Source organism: Tachypleus tridentatus, chromosome 13 (genome assembly GCF_004210375.1).
Source record: "Tachypleus tridentatus isolate NWPU-2018 chromosome 13, ASM421037v1, whole genome shotgun sequence".
In the NCBI taxonomy this organism is placed as follows: Eukaryota; Metazoa; Arthropoda; class Merostomata; order Xiphosura; family Limulidae; genus Tachypleus; species Tachypleus tridentatus.
Window position 1 is genome coordinate 89,083,097 of NC_134837.1, and position 20,800 is coordinate 89,103,896.

General features: G+C 34.4%; 1 protein-coding gene across 1 annotated transcript in view; it reads right to left on the reverse strand.

Annotated features, from left to right (window-relative positions):
• Positions 1–345: 345 nt before the first annotated feature.
• Positions 346–20,800, reverse strand: part of LOC143240695 (uncharacterized) — a 69,635-nt gene continuing 49,180 nt past the window's right edge. Inside the window, exons 2-3 of the mRNA XM_076483565.1 lie at positions 11,890–13,515; positions 346–4,204 (exon numbers count right to left, since the gene is read on the reverse strand). Coding sequence (XP_076339680.1) covers positions 2,882–4,204; positions 11,890–13,515 — 2,949 coding nt within the window. The 3' untranslated portion in view covers positions 346–2,881. The remainder of the gene's footprint in view (positions 4,205–11,889; positions 13,516–20,800) is intronic.

Genomic DNA, 20,800 nt, shown 5'->3' on the forward strand with positions numbered 1-20,800 from the left:
ACAACAACAAACAGAAGAAAAACAGTCATATTCTTATGTGTTTATGTAGCCAGTAAGGAGCTAAAGGATGAATAGTCACGTTTTTCAGGGCATTACCATCCCATTCCTTCCTACTCTTTCATCTTGAACCTTTAACGCTTAACTCATACATCGACCAAGCATTTACTTATAGTGGAGGGAGAAATGACAGTGAAAACAGATAACTCGCCGTTTTGATGGCGTTATTAAAGGTACATTAACCTACAACTTACGTAAAGTGCTCATGTTATAATGCATGTTACAAAGATTAGAAGTTTGTACATGAGTTCGTTAGTATGTTAGAAACTTCCACTCTTAACAACAGGCTTTGAAAAGACCAGTTTAATTTAATAATGCAATATGACAATACATGAAAAGAAAACACACCATATGATAAGAAATATATATATATATATGTATAACTTAAACAGCCGATTACGTTTTTATATTTTTTACATTTTTCAACGAAACTTTTATTAAAGTTAGGTAGCTCACGTGCACCTTCCTTTGTTGAAATTTTGTTTTAGTCAGTTTGTCGTTTTAACTGAAATTAATAGTTGTATAAACATCAAATGTGATTCATCTTTAAGTTCTAAATAATCATATTCCCAGGTTAGTACTCAACATCAGACCTAATTTATCGACAAGCCAGCATGTCTTTCACGAATATATCTGCTTTAATAAAATCTACCAAGCTAACTGTAATCGTAACAAGATTTTTGTATAAGCCACTTTTTATTATTATTCACAGAAAATAAGCATTAATAGAAATCGCTTACTTAACATCAAGCATGTACTTGAAAATCCTACTTTTAATTGCATTTTTTTCTAAACCTACTTCAAAATTACTATTTGAAGCAAAAGAGATATCATATGCAATTGTTTCTAATCAAAACACAGGGTCTCAGAAAATGTTGCACAACACTCGAATAGCATCCAGGAATATTCTAAGTTTGTTTGTAGTTTACGCACATAGCTAAACAATGACCTATCTATCTATCTATGCTCTGCCCACCACGGGTATCGAAACCCGGTTTCTAGCGCAGACACATCATTGTGCTTCTGGGAATATTTTAAGAAAAAAATGGCATGGGAATGTAAACAGGTGATTCCGACAGTGTAAAAAGAGATGTCCAATGTACTAGAAACATTTTGGACACAATTTTTGAACTGCTCTTCGTATTCAGAGTGTGAATTTAGATAATTAATAATTTAATTTCAGTATTACGCCATCGTAATGTTTCCCAGAATTTCATCAATAAAATTTGTTGTATCGTTGAGAATATTTAAAGTGCAAGTTTCAAAAGTATTTTTCGATTTAAAATAAAACTATTTCAAGAAAAACAAAGATATTCTTTCTATCCCTTTAGACACTAGTTCAGCTTTTTATTTTGAAATATTTAACAAAAAAATTACATTTCAGAAAGCACCAGAATAAATTTTAGACGCTTAAATAAACGAGTAGCACTCCAATATTTTTGAAAAGGATTGTGCAATTTGGGCTTAAGCATTTGTGGAAGGTTTCCAAAGTTCAAGCAGTTAAAAAAAATTATAAATTAAATGTCTCTGTATTCACAAAGGTCCTACACACTGAAACCACAAATCCTTTATAAGTGTCATAAAATAATTTATTGGCAAGTTATTTCTGGCGATGTAATTGATCACGATAAATTAAGTGGAAACTGATATTTACAGGTGTACATTTCTCTTTCTGGCAGCTTTTCTTACTGCATACACTTAGAATCCTAATATGAATTGCTAGCGATTTCAATAGATCTAACACGATAGATTCAAATAAGTAAAATTAAAACGTCTGATTCAGAATATCATGTTATTCCTGGACAATTTGTGAAACATACTTTAAACCATTTAAAGTAAAAAACGACATAAAAACCAATTTGAAGAATAAATCTTGTATTCTATAATTACTTTTACAAAATATGTAATAAAGTTTATAATTTTATATATATTTTAAACTAAAGGGAAAATAGTATCGAATTATACATATAATGCGATTTTGAAAGTAAAAAATATTTTTAAGTTGATAATTTACAATAAAACCGATTACGGGTATACTTTAGACGTACGAGGATGTAAGCATAATAGTTTCTTTTTTATTTTTTAGCTTCAAAAGAACGAATACAACCAATACGGACCATCAGATTATAAAAAGTAAAACTCTGCAAAACTACGTAACGTTATAAAAACATAATTAAACCTGCAAAAAGTGAAATAGATGATCTTTTAATCAATCAGATATTCCAATGATTGCTTGCACAAAATGACTGTTTCAGGAACAATCACCTCTTTAACTGTAAGGTTTATAACATACGTAAAAAGTCCGAAAAACGTTATATTTCATACTTACATAGTTAATTGTATATTATACAGCACCATTTCGTGAGTATCCCATAATGTAACATTACAAACTTCAACTACAATATACATATATAGTGCTATATCACTCATAAGCTTTGGAATGATAAATTTAATGCAGTTGGAATGTTCAATTCTAAGGCCATCTCAAAAATCTTGCAAGGACAGTTCAATAGTTGTGTATTATGACCATTTGTCAGAAGAAAAAATTGCACTTCTTGGCTTTGAATGCCTTAAAATAATAGAATTAATAAAAAAAATATCAAAAGGCTTTTTTTACATGTAAACACTGTATCGTTATACACATGCACTAAAACATCTGTATGGCCACATGTTCCTTATATTTAATTGTTACATTTAATTTGATCATATTCTGTAGTTTAAACAACAACAAATCATTCAAAAATAAGATTTGGCATGAATATAAAAAATATATTGCTTAGTCAATTCATGCAATTTTGTCCGGATGATATTGTTATCTATTGGATTACTTGTTTAACATGCTCATCTCGTCTAGCAGGCTGAAACTGGTGGTACCGCCGTTCAGAACCGGATCTATGTTCAGCAGATCTGAATCTGTACCCTCAATGAAGTTATTGTCTAAGAAATCTAAATTAAAATGTGTTGGATCATCCACTTGATTGGATTGGTTAGCACTGCCAGTGGTTGGATAAATGTTTCTCTGATTAGTCAAATTAGTGGTTGATGACGCCAGTGTTGTCATCAGCATAGTATTAGGTTGACCATTAGTACTGTCCATAGGGTCCATTCCTGTGTGAAATGCCATTTGTTGTTGTTGTGGGTGCATCAGTATTTGGTTATTTTGTAGATGGTGACGTTGTGTAGTTTCGCCTCTCATCGCCTGTTGTGGAACTACAGTTCTCGGGATTATTTGATGACTTGGCATATTCATTGTGGGAGACAATATATTTTGTCCAATGGTCCCTATGGGTGCCCGAGGAAATTGCATGCGGGATGAAAGTTGGCTAATTTGTCTAGCACCACTCTGTTGTTGCTGCTGCTGCTGCAAAAGCAATTGTCTCCATTCTGGAGCTGCTGCTCTTTGTGATATGTTTAGTCCCTCAGGCCCTACATTGACATTTGGAGGCCTTTGAGAACGAGGAAGGCAACTGCTGTACACAGACCTAGTTCGTGACATGTGGCCAGCAAGGTTTGCTGATGTAATATTTGGATGAGTTGAGCTTCCTGTAGTTTGGCTGAAATTTGATAAGGCACTTCCCATACCCACATGTGGCTTTGGAACACAAGCTTGTTGTGTTCTTGTTCTCACTGGCATCTGATTCTGTGAAGAAGGGTGTTGTAAAGTATGTACTGTGGATTCGGACACTATTCCTCTTCTGGAAACATCAGAAGGCTGAGAAAATTGATGTGCCGTCTGAGTAGGATTTAATATTACCATGGAATTATCTGCCATCATTTGCTGATGAGGAGAAAGCACTTGATTGGTAACTGTGTGATGTTTGTATTCCGGTGGAGGCCTATTCAAGAACTGTTGAAGCTGGATTTCTCTTTGCGAAGCTGTGGCACCAATGTTGTTTTGCTGTGCAACATGTTGTTGCATCATATGTTGGCACATTTCTTCATGAGCGGGCACACCATTGCTATTACCAGTTCCAGAGAACTGATTTGTAAAGTTGGCAGACTGAGTTTGTGACATATTCATCTGAAAGGGCGTCCTAGGAGCAGTGGTGGAATGAGGGTAACTGGAGAACAGTGAAATCTGTTGAGAGCTGCCTGTGGGGTTCGGCTTAAAATCTCGTGACAGTTGTAGCTGTTGGCTCTGACAAACCTGTAACCAAAGAAATTCCAGTTGTATTTACAAAGTGAAAAGAGTAGGTGAACTGTGACAAATAGAAAAAAAAAATATTTTAACTAAAGACACAACTGTACAAATTTAATCAAATAAAGAAACTTGATGAACAGTTACTTGAATTAATACGTTTTGTGATGTGAGAGCGCTTGAAAAATAACACTTTTTTTTACTAAATCTTATGTTTAAAACATAAATTTTAGGCCAGCAATATGTATTTTTAACGTTTTTCTAATATCACAAATTTTAAATCTATTACAATGGTAGGAAAAAAATACTCTGAATAGGTATACTTATGGTAGGAAGGCGTCCTAGAACAAATGGTTTTTCTTCTCACTTATGTGACGAGTTACTATCGCCAACAACGTATAGATGCAAGAGTAGTGGGGAGAAAACAGGTTTAACCAGTACCATGTACTGTTAAAAACCAAGAACTTTTATATGATTATTTTCATCATCGCTTGTCAAAGCACAGCGCACAAATACTGTTTATTATACAGATCACAACCTACTTTTACATGTACTCAATCGGTAATACAAAAGCATGATGCACCAGGCCCACCATTGCGATACAAAGGTAGCAAGCACTTAAAACAACTACAACTATCAGCTCTCTGAACAAGATTTTTAAACATAAAGTAGCAACATTCTGACTAGTTAATATTATGTATGCTACTTAAAGGTGCATCAGTAATACAGCACAATTTTAACATTGTCCAATTTAATTGTTATGTCGTACACAGAAGAATCGAAACGAGTTTAAAACACTTTTTTCGACATTAGCAAAATCTTAGTATGTTACTTGAATAAAAACCACTATCTGACAAACAATGTTGCTGAGAAAAAGTAATCAGACATTGTCGTGAGTGTCTCTAGTTTCATACGGACAACGAAAAACATTAAAATCTAATTGGTAAGAAAAGATGATGAGGCTGTAATAACTGCGGAAGAGAATTACAGCTTTCCAGGTAGGGTCAATTTCTCGAAGCAGAACGGTGAATGGCCTTAGGCCTGAGGTCCTTTTCCTGCCATGTCAAAATACAAAGTCAAGACAACTGGGTCGAATGTCCTGTGCACCAAAAAAGACGCCTAGCAATAGCATCTATTTTGTATTGCGTATGACCATCATGCTGGCATTCTATGCTGTTAATAAAAACAGTCTTTGCATAATGAAATGCGTTTAGATCACTCAAGGAGCTCATTGTTCTTATTATTACTATGATAATTAATATGACTCGTTATTTTGTCATTCTAGTCCCAATAAAAGTTGGACCAAGATTACTTTTAAATATTAGGCACAAACATTAACTTTTGTAACAAAGACTGGGAGGTAGTGTCCAATCGAAATGCATTCTTGGTGCTTTTGAAGTCTAATGTTTATATTTAATATTATAAGTTATTTATTTAACAACACTATTGTACATATCAACAAAATTATTCACTGAAACGCTCTATGCTTTTAGTATATTTCTAAGTCGAAAAAAGTATTATTTGAAGTTAGAAAAATATTGGTTCTTTCTTATTAATCAACTGAAATAAACAACTGGTTTTAACGTGCATCGTGAAAACCCTGTAACACAACATAAATAGAATTTATTAACATAATCGGAATTTAAGTGTAAATTATTCGACCGTTAAAGACGAAAGTAGAATATCTTGGAGAATACAGTAATAAATTAAAGCATAAAGTATCTTGGAGAAGTACCTAACTGTTTCAAGCATCCCCAAACAGAAACTGCACTACATACACATCATATGTTATTTTGTGCGGAGGCTCGAATTCTATATCAATTATGGTGAAATTTAGTAAATATCAAATTACAAATTCGAAAATGTCAGTACCTTAAACGAGTGACATAATGAAGAAGCTACTCAAATAATGTAACATGCAAGTTATGCTGCTACGGCACAAAAGCATTACACAGTCTTGAAATTCAAATCAAATATAGATGTTACTATCATCGTTTACAACATGGCGGACGCACAGAGTACAAGAACGTACTCATACTATCACTATTAGTAGCTTAGTTTTTCTTGGAATTTGAAGTGATTAGGCACAAAAGCATCAGTTATGTATGTTAAATAACTAATGATATATGGAAGCATGTCTTACATCTTTAGTCTATTTTAGAGTGTTATGAATTTGAGTTACAATTCATTACTTAATCTGGTTCACACCAGAACAGTTGTTATTCATTAAAAATGATTAGTTATATCAAGCGCTTAGACCAATGATATGTCTGTCGTATCTTAGCCATTTTGGTGAGCCTTGGTATTTGGCAAAAACATCGTGAGCACTGAATGTAGTGATGTAATGTGGTTAACTAATTATAACATATTCTCCTTTGTTCTAAATTATGAGTTCTCAAAGAAATGTGTAGAATTAGAAGGATTTTGTTGTTGTTTTATTAATTCAAAGCCACACAATGTGCTAACTCATTACGTCCACCACAAGGAACCAGACTCTTGACTTTCGCGTTGTAAGTCCGTAAACTTACCGCTGACCTTACCTCCTATGATAAGAATACAGCATATTCTACATTCAGACTTAACTACGTGAAATTACAAATACATTATTTTATGAAAACTACAGACGTAAGAAATGAAGATTACAGAAAAAAATACATGGTTTCGAGGGAAAAAAGTGTACAGATTCAACAAAGCAAGCTGCGCTGTCCAACAGGAAATTCACAGATGTAAGATTGTAATTATTGCAAACAGGTTTTATTTGAATTTAGCCAAAACTAGTCGAGAACTATCTGCATTAGCTGTCCCTAATTTAGCAGTTAGTTAATATCACCCACTAATAGTCAGTGAGTCACTATTTTACCAACGAATAGTGGAATTGGACATCACATTATAATGCCCCAGGTCAAATCTTCGTCCGCTATTCTATATATTTTAATAACAAAAGTATCCGCTATAGTGAGTCAACTGAAATGGGACCTACGTGAAATCAGACTGGTCTAAACACATAACAGTAGAACATGGTCAAAAATGAAACGCTGCAACAAGGCAAACTTTAAATATCTATACACGTACGAAATACCCATGCAACATCCAACTAATAAGAAACTAATTATGAAACTTTAAACTCGCGAGTGTCCTTCCGAACGGGAATAGCTTCAGATAAACATTTCAAGTATGTTCAATATCATAAATGAAACCGCAACCTTTAGCTGGCGATGGTTTGGTTTTTATGTAACTTGAATTTTGGTTATGTGTATGTTGTATTCAAAGCAAACTTACGAACAGTATATACCACTTTCGTTAATTTTGAACTACTGACAAGAGAAAAGGCAGCCAGCAGCAATACCCTAAGGGATATACTGTCACCCTCATTATGCATGACATCTTAAGTTGCAGGAAATATTCTGTAGTGTCGTATGGATTCCAACTACAGCACTATTACAAAATCAACCTGGGCTCATTTACTGATTGGTGCTAGCATTTTAACACTTAACACAATGAGAAAGTGAAAAAAACATAAAAAATAGGCCTAAATAGAAAGTTAGATGGTCTCAAAATAGTTTCTCATATTTATAACTAAACTACTTCTGTTTATTTTCTTGAAAAGCAATAACAGTAATGCCGAGTTAGCTCAGAACTAAGTTTAACAAACATAAAACGTAGAAATTGAATTTCTCCTCTAAAGATGCATCATATTTGACCAACAATTCAAAGAACCTTCTGTTACAAACCTATACGTTATATAACTGGTCTAGTGCTGTAAATTGCATAAAGAGTACACAGGCAAAATTTCAGCACTATACAACAATGACGAAAACATAACTAAATTATTAAGCGTAACTCAAAAACTAAAACTCTCACTAATAATAAAATTCAAAATATAATGTTTTTATATAAAAATTCCAAATATATTGACTATTACACCAGTGACACATGTACAAACCAAGGAAATAAAAAAATACCTTTTGACAAAACATATTACAAAAGTAGTTTGTAAAGGAAATTTATGCGGCAAAACCGTCGGAGATATACAGTTTATCACACATAAAAAATGTAAAACAAGATAGCAAAGCCACATCAGGCTATCTGCTGAGCCCACCGAAGGAAAACGAATCCCTGATTTTAGCGTTGTAAATCCGTGGACATACCGCTGTACTAGCAGGGGGTTAAGAAAATGAAAACCAACAGTAAGACAGCTAAGAAAAAAAATATCAATGTCCCAAAAAAGTCCGCCAGATGCTACTACGATGCTATGTTTAACTGGTTGTGTTAATGTGTTTAATGTAGAAATTAAGGGTAGTTTTTATTAACTAAAAGGTTCTACTATGATGATAAGTTTAGTGGTTGAGAGTTGGAGTTTGATTCATGTAAAACATGTGGATTTTAACAAATACCATTATAATGCTAACTTTTTTAGGGTTGACTACCATACTCATAACCGGCTGCGATTTTTGTGGGTTAAAGCACCCAAAACTTAACCCTATTTGATCGTCGTCACTAGCTGTCTTGTTCATCTACGTTGTTTTTTTTTATGTGTATTTTTAATTAATTCTAATGGACGGAATATCTCGAATTCTTTTGTGAGCCATTGCCACACTAATTTTCGTTTAAAACTTGTACCATTTGTACTTCATGACAAATGTTATAATTTGTATTTTCTGTGTGTGTTATTGGCATGATAGATAATTTATTTTATCTTACTTGGATTTATTTTCATTAATATTTGTGTGTGTGTGAATGACAGTTTTGGGTTTTGAGTTTGACTCTCGGCGTTTTGTTCTTGCGTTTTATATATATGTGTGCGCGTGTGAAAAAAAAAAAAAATTAAATTTACCAAAAGTATTTGAAAATATTGCTAACCGACCCCACTCCCCTGCTGTGAAAAAAATATTGTCAAGAAAAATAACGAAAGACCAAACACAAGTGCATGTACAGTTTATATAAATATGATTAGCGATTTACAAAAAAAAGAACAACAAAAATATCACAACAAAGAAAAACGTAATTGATTTATTTTACAAATATACGATGTGGGTGTTCTATTAACAATGAACCGGCCTCTGGCATTTCCTACGCGTCAACGAACGATCTCCCCATTGTGTATTTATCCTAAACGTAATACACCTAACACTAGCGAAAATAATCATAATTAATATTCTTACAATAATAAGATTCTAGTATAACATATGAGAATGAATCAAACAAAAGAAAAAAATATTTGAAGAAAATATCCACTCAAGCTCACAGGAATATCCTGGAGGCAGGAATTTTTACGGTCTGCAGACGCAATAAGTCTCTTCTGCCACCTAGTGTGTTAATACAGCTAATGATAAATGAATATAGCAAAGCTGTTTTTACAAACTTTACTAATATTGCCACTTATAAGCTCAATATTAAAAAAAAAATGCATGGGGTCTTTTGTAACAGAAATTTATGTTTTGAAAATTCAGTTTGAAAATTAAAAAAATACTTAATTCTAGAAATGACCAAAGATCGTAACGTATTTGTACTATACAACCTGATGGATAAATGATTTTGTTACTGAAGTTTCTGTTTGCATGCATGAGCAGTATAATTTTTCATTTGAACAGAGCGTTAACTATTATTAATCTTCTTATAACAATCACTACAACAATGAAAAGATTCGTATAATGTATGAGAACGAATTAAAATAAAGAAAAAATATGTGAACAAAACATCCACTAAATCTCATAATACCCTACGATGTTTTTGTATGTTTTTTTTCTTTTGCACGTCTCCTAGTGAGAAAGAAATTACTGAAAGGCCAGAGAATTCTTTGAATCGGGCAGAACAATAAAATTGAAAACATGGAAGTACTCAAACATTTCATTATTCAGTTAATGGTACAATCTATAAAGCGAGGCTAAAAAAATCACAGTTTATCAATTAGTTTCGTTATGTTAATTCATTCTGAGATTCTTGTTTAAATCTTATAATTACATCTGCATGACACTAGCACTCTGATAACTAAGTAAATATTTGCAATAAACTCTAATTTATATATCATTCTGCATTATTAAAAAATGTAATTTGGATAAAGCTAAATAAAAACATGTTTTGAATACCACCCTTCTAAAATCTTTATAGAAGTTGAATATAGAAGTTTTAGAAGGTTCCGTGAGTAACAAATAGATGTGATTGAAGTCAGTATAGCTAAACAACATTTTCCATTTTATCTCATATATTTCAGTTTAACTGGTCTAAAATGTAGTATTTCTAAATGTTTTCAGCATTCTTGCTTTTACTGACGCTTAAGACCTCATCTAGAGTTGTTTTTTTCTACCTCGTAAAATTCCTGAAATAAAAGTAAAATCATAGTAATCTCGTATCACCCTTGTTAACTAAGTACTCTAATGCTGGTATCGCCAATTATTCAATAACTGTATTTAATGTTTGGTACTTTGGTTTGAAGTCTTATATTTCAAAACAACCGATTTCAATTTTTTTCTGTTTAAATACTCTGTAATTTTCTACTGCTGAACCATTGCAAAATAATTATAAACTAAACGAACGAGAACCTTATGCACGTAGTATACCAAATGCTACCTCACGTTGACGTACCATTCTTTCTACTTTAAATAACAGGCCCTATTATAAGCATATGTAAACATGTATATAAATAAACATGATATCAAAGCACGGTACCTCCAGGGTTCCATCGTGTATATTTTCTCCAGTTATCTAGGGATTGCAATACACAGTTGTAGGATCGAAAATAATGGAAGGTCGCATTGCTACATTAGTCGTTGGAAACAAAATGCAAACCTCTTTACACTAACAAAATCAATGTAACTGTATAAGTTGAAAACCGAAAACTGCCAGTTTTTAAGTTATTTTCTATAAAGCATTCGTTTTAATTTACAAAGATAAATCTATTCAGTCGATATTTCTAATAACTAAGTGGGATATTTCATAAAAGCGTAGGCATTTCTTTCCCAGCACGCAATGCTTTTATTAGTATGACATTAAAACAATTACGTGAATTATTACATAAGTATTTTACAAACGATAATGAATGTTAGGATTGTCATTAAACTTTATCACACATGCACATTTTATTAAACAAAATACTATAATTTTCCTGACTTTGTGTTTCAACTATATGCAGTTGTTTATGACATATACAAATGTTCTTGGCCCGGCATGGCCAGGTGTTTAAGGCACTCGACTCGTAATCCGAGGATCGCAGGTTCGAATCCCCGTCACACGAAACATGCTCGCCCTTTCAGCCGTAGAGGCATTATAATGTGACGGTCAACCCCACTATTCGTTGGTAAAAGAGTAACCCAAGAGTTGTCGGTGGGTGTTGATGACTAGCTGCCTTTCCTGTAGTCTTACACTGCTAAATTAGGCTAGCGCAGAATGTCCTCGTATAGCTTTGTGCAAAATTCAAAGCAAACCAAACCAAATGTTCTTCCAATAATTTGCAAAATATCTGTATGTATATATCTTTCATCGAAAACAACTACCCAGTAAATTCATATACTGATTTTTGTTTAGAAGATCTACAGCTCCATACAGGAAAGGATTTGCCAATTTTCAGTTTTGCATTTCATGAAATCCTTACGTTATAATTGTGATACTGAGATGCAGACATGTGATGTATAATAAAAAGAGGAAAAATACTTTTGGTCGTCTAGCAAAAAAAAAAAAATTAATTATAAAGTTCTTACTTGAAGTTGTGAACCAGCCTGTGAGATCTGCAATTGCTGCGTACGCGACAACTGCAAATTTGAACGGGAAGCTGGTCGATAATGTTGTGTAGGAGAGGAAACAATTCCGGGACTGGGTCCTCTAACAAACTGATTATGTATACTAGATGTCTGACCAGCTGTGAAGTGTGAAAGAGGTCTAGTGGATCCGTAAGCAGAAGGCTGGGGCATTCCTGACTGTGACTGTTTGTTATCTGGACTTGGAACTCCGTACTGAGCCCCACTCATCACTGACTTCTGCTCCGGTGGTAATTGGTGCAGATGTTGCATCTGTAAGACCTGCTGTTGTTTCTGGTAATCCATTCCTGGTACTGGCCCCATGTTATTTGTTGTTGTTAAGCCTTGGCTACCAGGAAATACTCCGTTTTCACTTTCCTGTTTAAAAGGTCCGCTGCCACTGGCTGGCCGGACACTTGTAAAGTTTACTTGTTTATCATAACTGCGTGATGCAAGCATACCGTTCGTCTGTGTCTTCTGAGCTGTATTTACCTGTCCGCTGGAAGTTGACATAAAGCCAGACCTTAAGGAAGGTAATGTCATGGATTCTGTAAAGTTTTCATTGGTAAATGGAGATCTGGAATGAGGGGAATTCATGTTTAATCCTATTTGTTGTTTCTGCTGTAAACTCTGATGTTGCTCAGCCATTTGTTTCAAAGTTTGAGCAGCAGGGCTAGGCTCACTCAGCTTAAAATCCAGCCCTAGTGTTGGACTCACACTGAAACTACCAGAATGAGTGTAATTAGACGAATGGGGACTTTGATAAGTAGTGGAAGGAGTTGCAGAAATAGATGTGTGGTTTCCCATGGGTGAACCTCTTGGTCCAGGACTAAATCCTGATGTACCACTTTGTGTCTGCAGAGTAGAGAATGGACTGTGGGTGTTGGAAAAATGTCCATGGATGGGTGGAGTGCTATGAGGTTTACCAGTAATATCAAGCATGGGATCAACGGTTTCTTTGGGTTCTTGGTCTTGTTCTCTCTCACTACCACTGCTGTCGTCAAAATTGAAATCCTTCATTAGATCGGACGGATTTCCTGTCGTTAATACGTCATCAATTAAATCTTTTAAAATGTCAGGATCAATTACGTCACTACTGGAATCGTCGGGAAATCCAAGAGTAGAAAAGGCGTCCGAAAAACGTTCTCCCACGCTAGAATTATTCCCGATTGTAGAATTGTGGTTATTGCACGTGCCCAGTCCCACACTGGAACACTGGTTTAAGCTTCCTTCTTTTTCCTGCTTACACTCGATACTTGTTGCTGAAGAAACCTGAGGTTCCTGAAGCGTGTTGCACTGACCACTTGCCATTGAAGTCATCGGAGAGTTTGGATGTACAGCTTTCACAGTAACATTGGTCTGAACAGTTTGCGAGTTTTGTACATGAGAGGAATCTGAACTAGAAAACTGCTGGACAATTTGTACCGAGAAATGTGGAAGGCTGGACTGGCCTTGTGTCTCTCTTTGTTGTCCTTGACTTGGCGAGCTACCATGGCAAGCTAGCTTGACCTGATGTTCTGACGGATCCCCAAGCCCATCACTTTGATTTAATGGTGTATCGAGGCTTTCTGCTGGCCGCTTGGCTGGTTTCTGTTGAAAGGAAAAAAATATATTAAAAATAATGTTTAAAGAAATAATTTTGTTAAGTTAATTGACCTTGTGAACATCATTTAATTGGTTAATTTTACAACAGTGTGCCATTGAATATATAAATAAGATTTTCCATTATACTCGAATTATGACTGTTATCAACAGTTAAACAAACAATACCAAGTAGTGAGAAAGTGTTTTTTTAAAGATTCACATTTACTCCGGTAAATTGGTAAATTCATTTTAAAATACTACATTTAGACATTTCTCGATTAAGTTGTTGTTTTGAATTAAGCACAAAGCTACACAATGGGCTATATGTACTCTGTCCACCAGGGGTATCGAAACCCGGTTTTAGCGTGGTAATTCCGCAGACATACCGCTGAGCTACTGGGGTACTCTTGATTAAGAGAAAATGGCTTTTATTCAATAATAATTCATATTATTGGCCCTTTATGATACCCTTAGTGCTTACTGAGCCACCGCCTGGCCTGGAGACTAACAACCAAAAATATCAGTTCACCAACCTCTAATTTCAAAACCACTATAACACTATTTGTTCTTTGAATACCAGATAAAACTTTCAGTAAGAATTCTATTCATTAATAATTACAGAAAAAAAGTCAAATTTATAGATAACAAAAAATCCAAATATTTCAAATATATATATATAATTAAAACTACTAAAATAGAATAAGATTTCACCACAAGCATATCTAGGTGCACTATTTATTCGGAAAACTTTGGACACGGTTGTTCTCATAATATTATTCTGCACAGTCAAGTCGCTATTCTCCAATATGAGCACTGTCATAATTCTACTCTCTCTAAGGCCAAACATGGACAGGTGGTTAGGGTGCTTGACTCGTACTCTGAAAATTGCGAGTTCGAATTCCCACGATACCAAACATGCTCGCCCTTTCAGTCGTCGGTGTGTTATAATGTGATAGTCAATCCCATTATTCGTTAGTAAAAGTATAGCTCAAGAGTTGGCGATGTGTAGTGATAAGTAGCTGCCTTCCATCTAGTCTTTCACTGCTAAATCAGGGACAGTTAGCGTAGACAGTCCTCGTGTAGCTTTGCGCGAAATTCAAAACAAACCAAACCATTGATATATTGTTTAGGCAGATTATTCATGATGAAACCACTCTTTCTATATCATCAATAAGAGATTGGAAATATGAATAATATGTGTCAGTGTGTAGGATGCTGCAAGAATGTTCAGAACAGATGATGCTTGCTAAAGCTCAATTCAAGGTTAAGCTTGGTGTGTTGATTGCGAATGGCAGATAGTATATTGAAATCCTTCCGTGAAGGTTCTACCATATTCAAATTCTCTTGAATAAAACTTAAGATTCTCACTACACCCATGATGAAATATAGTTCCCATAGGACAAAAAGTTCTTAAATTATAAATATTTAATATATAGAGTTTTCTTTATAATACCTCTGAACAGTAGAACGTAACAAAGTTACGCATAACGGCTTAACTTAGCAACAATTAATCCAGTATACTACTTTTCAAATCAACCTAATACCAGAACTAAGATTCGGAGATCTGAGATTTCCTTTGCTAACGGGACTCCCTAAATCCACGGTTAATACAGGATAATGTTGGAGACTGTACTGGTCTTTTATGAACCACGGGGGTTTCAGTGACATCCTTTTTTTACATTTCTCACAATGGCAACACATTTCATAAAACATTTTAACCAAAGCGGTTCCTATATTAAACTTTATTAAAAGCCAACAGCTGCCTGTACTACAGGTTAATCGTTTCAATTTGGATACTTCTTGCTTAATGATGGTGACCCATATACAAAAGGATTCCATTCACACGTTAGAAGGTATGTTAATAGTGTTTATAACAACGCTAATCGTGTCAATGCTTAAAGTTTTACGAATCTCATTAAGTTATATAAGATAAATAAACAATTTAATTACTTTTGTCAAAACAAAACATAAAAAAACAAGAAATGATTTAAGATTCCGACCAGGATTCCAGGAATTAGACCACTATAACATTTATGTATTGAATTAGAGGATTCTCATTAATTTCCGGCCAATAAACAAAATCCATCGCACGTTAAAATAATGATATTTTATACTAAGTTCAAATGTAAATTCAGTCATTCCAGTATATACCACAACACACAATAACAGTGACAGAATATAGCGTATTTTGTAAAGTCTTGGAAATTTTAGGGATAAGTTTGTGTTTGGCAGACGAACGTACGAGGGTAGATTGTTGAATTTTAAGTGTTGCTTTGGTATAAGATTGTTTAATAAAGTGCCACTTCAATAGCATTGTATGAAAAGGTTTTGCAAAAGAAAAACACACATTGAAAGAATTCATTTAGAAAACTCACCTGGAAGTTTAATTAGTATGAGTATACGTGTATCTATTAAGATAATTATATGTAAAAAAAGTAAATTTATAAGTTATTAAACAAAGATGATGGACTTCATGGAATGTTGTCAGTATATGGCGTGAAATTCGTTAATATGAAAATTGGTCATCTGGTAATTGTATAAATAAGTTATGTTTGCAAAACATTACACTGCTAAGGACGACGTGTTGATATGTGTCGAAATATGCGAGATGTATAAGACTGTTTTATCAGTTTCATCGGGTTTTTAGTAATTTTGAACCTGCATAGTAAGTTACGAGTATTTTACCGTAATTTTGAAACTGGAAACTGACTTAAATAGATATAAAAAAGTGAACAATATTCTTGGAACATTCTAATCGATTAACGTAGGCGTGATCAAATGTCGTTACAGCAATAACATTTTCTAACTCTTGGTAAAATGTTTTCCTTTCTATTTTCACTGTATTAAAATAAAGGAAATTAAGTATTTCATAGGATTTGGGCAAACATACATGAGCATACATAAAATATGAAGACACAACAAATTGTAATTAATTATATTAAATGTATATCGCCATATTAGCATTACTTACAAACAGTGTAACCTAATATTACAGTAGTTTAATTTATTGTGCTGTATTATCTGTAAATAATTGTTTCAATTTATTATTCATCTCAAAACATTAATAAACATATGAATACCGATTTTATTTCCACTGCAGTAACTCAGTTTATAGCAAGATACCTTATTTAATCAGCTCCATTAACGCATATTTCTAAACAATAAAAAATCCTATTACAACGATAAACATGAGTTGGATGGAAATCTGAAGAAAACTGTCAATCGATGTTTACAATAAGTAATTGCAAAAATAAGAACGACGTAACACGCATAGAAATATATGGCTTTGAAACTTGCAGCAGAAATGTGTGAAATGTGATACAAATTTTGTTTTTTTTATCGCGTATGAGTGTTCTATATATTATTTATACCGATGGCTTTAAATATCTCTACTATTATATGATTCGTAAAACAACTCGACTAAATTTCAGTAAAAGCTTTATTACAAAATATACAAGTATAAATAAAATGTACATTATAAGCATAACTGTCTTGATACAATTTACTATTCTATCATTTTAAATAATTTTGCCACTTTAAACTATTAAATTTTGAACATTCACCTTTACTAATTCATTTCGTAAAAATGTATTGATGCCTCAAATAAAATAATTTTTGAAGCTGTGTTTCATATACAGATAGAGGGAAAAAGTATATGAAATATTCCAAGTACTTTACGCTTCAAAAAGATGTTTCAGTTATAGTCTGACAAAAAATGATATTCTAAATAAATATTAAACCTGCATGATACCTAAAACAAGGAGTATGATACAGAGAAACGTTCACATACTGGTTATTGAACAGTTAAATTTAAAAACCTAGAGGTGGATAATAATCGCTGCATTTTATATTGTTACGTATTTTACGTGCAGAAGTGGAAACTAACATTACCTGAGTAGATATTGTTTACATAAGATTGTACGTTCTGAGTTTTAATAATTGTAATGCCAATTCAAACTGCTGCAACATTCAAACTTCTACAGCTATTTTTTATAATATAATAACTTAAATTCGTTTATTCCGAAAGGTCGAATTTTTACAGGCTGCATTCTTCCATGCTGGACCCGATATAACCAAGCATTTGAAATTTCGCGCAAGGCTACACGAGGGCTATCTGCGCTAGCCATCCCTAATTTAGCAGTGTAAGACTAAAGGAAAGGCGGCTAGTCATCACTATTCACCGCCAAATCTTCAGCTACTCTTTCACCAAGGAATAATGGGATTGCCCGTCACATTTAACGCCCCAGCAGCTAAAAGGACGAGCATGTTTGGTGCGACGGGGATTCGAGCGCCTTAACCACCTAGCCATTCTGGAACCTTAAGATCATTCTACAGAAATGTACTTTATGTACTTTAGTCGCAGATGACAAGAGTAGTTCACCATATAAGTAAAGGGAAAAATTAATTTTATTTTAGGACAACATTCTAACTGTAAACTTTCCACTTCATTTTCTTTACGCCAAAATTTTGTCAGGAATCCCGCTAACACGAGGAAAGTGTCATATTAGTAATACTATTGGATATTAAAAGTTTGCTTACATTAAAATACATATACACTGCCGGCCAAAATCTTAAGGCCAATAAACATAAAGAAAAAATATGCATTTTGCGTTGTTAGACTCAACCACTTATTTGAGTAGAGCTTCGAAAGATGACAATAAGAAAAGGGAAAATAAATATTAAAAAACTTTTCAAGCATTTAATAGGGAAAAAGTGAACACTATGAAATTAGCCTAAATACTAGCTGGTCAAAAGTTTAAGACCATAACAAAAAGAAGTCCTAAAGAGGGTAGTAAATGCCCAACAAGAGGTCTCAGTAGTGAGTTGCACGGCCGTCATTGCGAATAACTGCAGACATTCGTTTTGGCATGGTCGATATAAGCGTTTGCAGAAGGCTGGCTGGAATATTATTTCAAGTGGTGAAGATGGCTTCACGAAGATCATGCACTGTTTCGAAATGACGTCCATTTCTATAAACTTTCCTTGCCATTCACCCTCAAACATTTTCAATGTGGATCAATTCGGGCGAACACGCTGGATGGTCCAAAAGAATCACGTTATTCGCCATGAAAAAGTCCTTCGTCCTGTGGATATTGTGGATTGCAGCGTTGCCCTGCTGAAAGAACTGGTCACTTCCACACAAGCGATGGCCTTCAGTCAATAAGGATGCTCTCTCCAACATGCCAATGTAGCCAGCTGCTGTTTGATGCCCCTGTATAACCTGAAGCTCCATTGTTCCATGGCAGGAGAAAGCACTCCAGATCATGATGGAACCTTCTCTACTGTGTCTCCGGTGGGATGTCCTTATCGTTCCAGTAACGTTGGAAGCCATCTGGACTATCCAGGTTAAACGTTTTCTCATCAGAGAACAAAACCTAATTCTACTTTTCTTCGTCTCATGTTTGGTGCTTCTCAGCAAAGTTTAACCGAGCTGTTTCGTGATGTGGAAGGAAGCGTAGCCTTTGAAGACGTTTACGGTTTTAAAGCCTTTCTCTTGTAGATGCCGTCTTATTGTTCTTGAGCTGCATTCTGCGTCCGTAAGGGCCTTAATCCGGTTCGACGATCGGCTGGTGTCTTGCCGGAAAACCCGTCGAATCATCCTGCTCAACGCCGGCAAAATTTTCTTGGGCCGACCACTTGAAATTTTCATTACGTATCCCTCAGGGTCTTTTAACAAATTTGCAACAGCAATTTTACTTCGTCCAGTCTCACCAGCGATGGTACGTTGAAAGATACCTTGCTTTTACAGCTCGACAATTCTGCCACGTTCAAACTCTGTCAACTCTTTAGCCTTTGCCATGTTTTTACCCAATGTAACACAGAAGATGTCAGTGGGAGATGTTGACAACGCTAATGCTTGAACACAAATGACTAAATGTCGTTACGTGTTTACCAATTAACGCTTCGTTTCAGTATGGTCTTAAACTTTTGACCAGCTAGTATTTAAGATAATTTCATAGTGTTCACATTTTCCCTATTAAATGCTAAAAAGGTTTTTATTTTTATTTTCCTTTTTCTTATTTTCATTTTTCGAAGCTCTTCACAAGTAAGTGGTTCAGTCTAACAAAGCAAAATGCATATTTTTTCTTTTTGTTCATTGGCCTTAAGATTTTGGCCAACAATGTATTGAAACACATTTAAAACTATAATATTTACGTGAACAGTTTAATGATTGATCCAAATTAATTAGTTTCAATAAATGTGTCTTTCGAGTGGTAAAATTATACATTCTTGACTTTTTTTTAATGTTATGGTCTGGAACACTTGGGCCCTGTCATGGCCTGGTGAATTGGGTTTTATATCACTATGCCTGAGAGCTTTACAATCAAACTTTATCTATTATAAAATGAAAAGTAGGAAGCAGGAATGAATTCAGTCAACTTTTAATTAAGGAAGAGTTTGTTTGTTTGTTTTTGAATTTCGCACAAAGCTACTCGTGGGCTATCTGTGCTAGCCGTCCCTAATTTAGCAGTGTAAGACTAGAGGGAAGGCAGCTAGTCATCACCACCCACCGCCAACTCTTGGGCTACTCTTTTACCAACGAATGGTGGGATTGACCGTTACATTATAATGTCCCCACGGTTTGGAGGGCGAGCATGTTTAGCGCGACGCGGGCACGAACCTGCGACGCTCGGATTACGAGTCGCACGCCTTACGCGCTAGGCCAATTAAGGAAGAGAGATATGAATTTCTGAATCAGTTTTTAGTGTATGGTGAACTTCTAGTGTTAAGTATTTGTAGCAAAAATGTATATATATCAATGGTATCACAAGTAGTCATATAATAGTCTAAACTCGAAAAACAGCAACTCTTTTGAAATTACTCCAATCTGACAGTAGTACTAAACAGTGTTGTTGCTAATAGTTTAAGAGAATATTACATCACTTAAGTGGGTCCGGAATGGTCATTAGTACTGGAAAGTGTCGTTATTAATAATTTAAGAGAATAATACATAACTTAAGAGGGTCTGGAATGGCCAGTGTTACTAAATAGCATTATTATTTAAAAAATTAAGAAAATAATAATGCATCACTTAAAAGGGTTTGGAATAACTATGATAATAAACAGTACTGGCAGTAATAATTTAACGATTCTTTAATTACTTTAATTAATTCTTTAATTACACATTACTTAAGACGGCCTGGAATGTTCTGGTGCACAGGGCAATCAACTCGCAATTTCGAATCCCCATCACACCAAACATACTCGCCCTTTCAGCCGTGGATCGCTATAATGTGATGGTCAATCCTACTCTTCGTTCCTAAAATATTAACCCAAGTGTTGACTACCT